Below are 5,321 nucleotides of genomic sequence, written 5' to 3'. Positions count from 1 at the left end.
GGGGGCAGGAGTGTTGCCAATTAATTGGTGAACTCTCCCAAAAAAAATGGAGGCAGAGAAAGGCTCTGGACGAAGATTGGTGTGTAGCTGTTTTTTTTTTTTAATCTGTGTCTGTATATTATAGATCTCTAATTTTTCCTCCTCCTCCCCCCTCTCCTCCCCTGCGTTCTCTTTCCTTTCCGTGTGTTGAAGAGGACCGGAAAAGAAATAATAAATTGCATGCAAAAGGAAGCAGGCAGTTTACTCTTGGCCCCCCAGCTCAGACACTTAGGTGGGGGGGGGCAGCTGGGGGAGGTGGCTGCCTGAGTGGGAACGGGGTGTGGGGGGCGATCTCCGGGGATTAGGACTCGCCAGCGTGGTGGTGATGGGGGGGTGTGTGTGGGAGGGTTGTAGAGCTGGAGATGTGGGGAAAGGGGTGGGGGGATGTCCCTCCACGCCGCGTGCGTGTGTATGTGTGTGTGTGGTGGTGGTGGGGGGATGAGCAGCGGATGGAGGCAGCTGCTGGTGTGTTTGGGGTCCCCAGTGGGAGCTTTGTGAGCGGCTGGCCACCTTTCTCCCGTCCCCGCTCTCCCCCACCCCCATTCTTCGAGCGGGCGCAGGGCGAGCTCAATGTGCAGCAGCTGCCCGGCTCCCTTGGAGGCCCTTGGGGGCACCTCGCTTCCCCGATACCCAGGTCTCCCTTTCTTCCACCCGGGTCCAGCGCCCAGTGAGCCGCCGCCACCCGCTGCTACCGGGCCAGGCTTTGCAAGCTCTCAGGGCCTACACCCCCATCCCGAGCAGCCTACCTTCCCCAGGCCCCTCACCTCCAATCCCCCTCGCGGCGCCCCCCAGCCCAGTCGGGCCGGAGCGCTTGGCTTTCCCTCGCCTGGAGCTCCCTCTTAGTTTACGTAACCCGGGATTTGGCCCGCGGCTTCCGCTGGTGGGGCGATATCCCAGAGTAGGGGGGCACCCCCAAAATAGTAGGGGTGGGGCCAGCTTCCTGAGGGCCCCTTCGCTCTCGATTATCCGGCAGGGACTAGTAAGGAATAGCTGTGGGCGAGCTTGCCCGCTGGCTGGCGTAAAGAGGGGAGAGAACCCTCCTGGCCCCTGCCCCAATTGTAAAGGTGACTCCGTCTGTTTTCTAGTTGCGGGGGTCTGCCTGGGGTCGACTGTGTAGGTGCCCTGTGCCCTGCTCCTGCACCTGCTCGGTGGGTCGGGTTGGTGCGGGCTGGCTGACCCAATGGATACCCTAAATGCCCCCCGCCGTAACGCCTGCGGGGTCTCTGGCTTGGGTCCCCGCAGCGTTCGATCAACCGTCAGGGATATGACGAGAACGAGGACTCGTCGGACGTGGAGGAGATTGTGAGCGTCCGGGGTTTCAGCCTGGAGGAGAAATTACGCAGCCACCACTACCAGGGGGACTTCGTGCGCGCCATGGACGGGAAAGGTGAGCCTGGCCCAGCATCGTCTACCTCTCCTATTCATTCTGCCCATCTTTGCTTGGCACCCAGGGGTCCCGGGTCAGCTGCGAGCCGAGCAGCACAGGCCAGCCCAGAACATCCCAGTCGGCGGTGCGCGCACGTGGGAAAGCTGTGGCTGGTTCGTATTTCGCGCTCCTGTCCCCCATTCCAGGGGATCCGGTGACGAAATGAGGCTGAGCCATGGGGGGGGGGGGGGGGGGGGGCGGGGGGAGGGGGGGCGGGGGGGGGGGGGGGGGGGTGGGCTAGGGGAAGGGTGACGGCTAGGGTTAGGGGTGGGTAGCCTAGTGGGGCCTAGGCCAGTTCTTTGCCTGTCACCTGGTCACTCTGGTACCCTGGTCCTGAGCTAGGGGGGAGGGGGCTGCGCGCCTGGGACCAGGCCGTCTAGTCCGCTTACTTCGGCCGTCTCCTCTGCTGCTCTCCTGCGGGCTCCCCTGGCCGGCTGGTGCAATCCTGGCTTCGCCCTCAACCCAGAGCGCTCTCCGGGCCCGCACTCCCTTCTTCCTCCTCTCTGCCTGTTTGCCCACCGGCAGCCCTTTTCTCTTTCCCAGCCCGAGGTCCTAGGGGAAGTAGGTCCCCAGTCCTAAAAGAGTAGGAGAGCGCTAGTCTGGCTTTGTGGATTTCTTTCCGGCCTCCGCACCTGAGCCTGGTCGCCTAGTAGCCGATCCAGGCTGGGACAGCTCCCTTCTCTGGAGCCTGGCCGCCCGGCTAGCCAGGGCCTGTTCGGGTACCCCTCAGCTCGCCGGGAGCCCAGCTGCAAAGGCTCAGGCTGTCTTTTCGCGCATTTTTAAGGGCCAGTCTATGCCTTTGCACCACCAATTCGTATCACCTTGGCGTTTCCTTTCTGGTTTGATTTTTTCCCCCTTTTATCAAAAAAGCCTTTTTATTTTACTCAGATGCCCTCAATTTATTTTGTTTGGTCTCCTCCCTTTTGAACTAACTCATACGACCTTAGCTGCTAGGATATATTCACGATTCAGCCTCCCTCTCCGCTCCGGGATAGGCACAACCTCATTTTGCATTTGTCTTTGGTTTAGAAGTTGTGTGCAGAGCCCCTGGGGCAGGGCCTAAAAAGGTAGAAGGAATTTCTACCTAGCCTTCCTGCCCAATACACTTTAACGTTAGCTCGCCACCCCTTACAGCTAGCTTGGGGAGGAAAAAACAAAAACAAGAGAGCGCCCCTTCCTCCTTGGGTCACGTAAGGAAGTCCCAGCACCTTTGGAGCTTTTTTGAGGAAGACTGAGAAGGCCTGGGCTGGCGTCTGTGAATTGCTGACCTGGGGAGGTGTTGGTGGTGGGGGAGGATTCTTTAGCTGGCGCCACTGTGAGGTCTTCCTTAAATCTATGGAGATTTCTTTTTGGACCTTGGGAAGTTTTGACCTTGAGGAGTGGGAGAGGCTGTATCATTTTAGGTGGGGTGCGGAATTGGAAAAAGAAACTCCTGGTGGAGGCAAGGAATTGCCCCGGGTCGTTGGGTATTTAATCTTCTGACTTCAAATCCTGGCCTCTCTCGGCTGGATCTCGCTACCCGTGGCTTTCATCCTGAATATTTGAGCCCTTGGGGCTCTGAAAATGGCCACTCCTAACTCTTTGCTAGTTCTCCGTTTTCTCTCCCAAAAGGTGGGTTTGTGTGGAGTTCCGGGTGACCTGCCCTTAGGGAAACTGCCCCTGGTATGGTTGGGAGAGTTGGGGGGAGGGGAGAGGGTGAGTGTCCCTGTCCTAGGCCTGAGTCTTAGCTAAGACCTCTTCCATCTCACTGCACTCTGGGCCCCTGAACCAGAGAAAAGGGCTTATTCATCCGTCCCTAGAGCTGGGATGACCGGAGTGACATTTGCCTTGTGGGGATGGGCGAGTGTGTCAGAGGGTGGGGGTGGAATTGGGACCCTATGTCTTGGTTCTCTGGTAATAATATCTCTTATCTCCATCTTCCTGACTTGACTTCTCCCAGAATTGTATCTGATCAGGTCCGCTGTGGGGCTTGCAGGAAGGCAGAAGTAGGGGGTAATTTTTTTGTCCTAATACTCTTCAACCTTTTTAGGGACAATTCATTAGGGAAAATGAATGCAAAGCCCTGTTCCCTGAAATTTGGGGATGGGGGAGAAAGCAAATGTCTGTGGTTCTAGAATAGATAAACCCCAGATCAGCCTCGGGATGAAGGGAGAGGGCTGCTACCTGTGGGTTTTTAAACTCTTAATTGAGACTTCTCTGTCCCTCTCCCCAACTGTCTCAGCTACCCCTCACCCAAGGTAAAAAAAAAAAAAAAAAAGCTTAGCTCATACTCTAGGTGAAGGAAATATGTGATGGTTGTAGTAGAATCGTCACTGTCAAGACAACAGTATTGTACCGAAACTCCCTGGTTATTTTGGCACCAAATACGTAGTTTCCAGGGAAACGGCTCTCTTCCCCTTCCCTTCACTATGCAGGCAATTACAATGAGGCCTTCACAGATCTGTGGCTACAATGGGAGCCCTCCAAGCTTTCGCTCCTATTCTGCACATCCCTCCAGGTGTCAGGCAGGGATGGGGAGGGTGCCTCTCTTGAGCCCTGCCTGGGTCTGGGGCTCCACCCTGGATACTGGCCGTAGCTCCAGGTTTCAGATTGTGCCTAATCCAGACTCCCTTCCACACCCCTATTCCATCTACCCCCCCCCCCCCAAAAAAAACCCCAACCAAACCTCAGGGTGTTTCTTGACAAGTTCTGACCAGTGGGTTTAGGAATGATTGAGTAGGAAGAGGGGCAGGCTGGGCTCTGCCTATCTGGGGTTGTTTCTTCAGGCAACAGCCATCTCCCCTCCCTGATGCCAGGCATGCCTTGGCTTATTATCCAGCTGGGAAATAGACTTGGAGCTGGAAGGGACCTTAAAGGTTATTAGGAGTGTAGATTTTAGATTCAGAAGGGATCTCACAACAGCCCTGGAAGGTAGAGGGCGATTATTATCCCCATTTTACAGTTGAGGAAACTGAGGCAGACAGCGATTAAGTGATTTTGCCCAGGGTCATGGCGGGATTTGAACTTGGGTCTTTCTACCGGACTCCAGGCCCATTGATCTAGCCACTGTGACAGCTTGCTGCATTTCTTAAAGGCTTATCGTTTACTGAGTGCTGTGGCAGGTCCTCGGGCTGCTAATACAAAATGAAAAAGAATCCTTATTCTCAAGAAACTTGCATCCTCCAGGGGGAATGTAACCTGTCAACCGAGAATTATGAGGAGGAAGGAGAGAGCCCTAAGGATTATGGGGATTGGGAAGGGCTTGCAGTAGGAAGTGGCACATGAATTCTGCCATGAAGGAATCTAGGGATTATAAGAGGCAGATGTGAACAGGGGGTGCGTTTAAATCGTGGGGACCAGCCTGTGCAGGGATGGCTAGAGACAGCCATCTAGTGTAACTGCCTCTTTTAACCTGAGAGGAAGCTGAGGTTCAGGGAGGCGGAGCATCCGGAATCTTACTGGGGATAAATGGCAGAATGGGAATTTCCTTCATTCCTGTGATATTGATCGATTTGCTTTAATCCAAATGTTCAGATTTCAACTTTGAGTACGTACAGAGAGAAGCCCTCAGAGTGCCTCTGGTCTTCCCAAATCCCGATGGACTAGGAATTAAGTAAGTTTATGTCATTACCTGTTTTCTCCTTCCCCCTGCATCTTCTTGGCAGCCAAGTTTTCTGACAGTGGGTGAAAGCAGTGAAGAGGTTCTGCCCTTTTGAAGAGTAGCTGGCCCAACCTGGCTTAAAAGCCTTCCTTAGCTACATTTTCCTAAGTGTGTTTAATTTATGCTCTCTCCCTTAGACCCCCTTACATTGTATCTATTTTCTATGTTCATGTACACACACACACACACACACACACACACACACACACACACACA

At 54.7% G+C, this 5,321-nt stretch overlaps 1 protein-coding gene across 1 annotated transcript; it reads left to right on the top strand.

Moving 5' to 3' along the window:
* On the top strand, positions 1-5,057 carry LOC114033408 (lysine-specific demethylase 2B-like; the record flags this gene model as incomplete). Its single annotated transcript, XM_027848923.1, has 3 exons — positions 1-79; positions 1,282-1,426; positions 4,979-5,057. Coding segments are annotated over exons 1-3 (257 nt in total), but the record flags the coding sequence as incomplete, so codon positions are not given.
* Positions 5,058-5,321: the final 264 nt, after the last annotated feature.

The sequence above is a fragment of the Vombatus ursinus genome, unplaced genomic scaffold (genome assembly GCF_900497805.2).
Source record: "Vombatus ursinus unplaced genomic scaffold, bare-nosed wombat genome assembly UNPS02006965.1, whole genome shotgun sequence".
Taxonomy (NCBI): domain Eukaryota; kingdom Metazoa; phylum Chordata; class Mammalia; order Diprotodontia; family Vombatidae; genus Vombatus; species Vombatus ursinus.
Note: the sequence above shows the minus strand (reverse complement) of the source record. Positions and strands in the feature narration are given on the sequence as shown.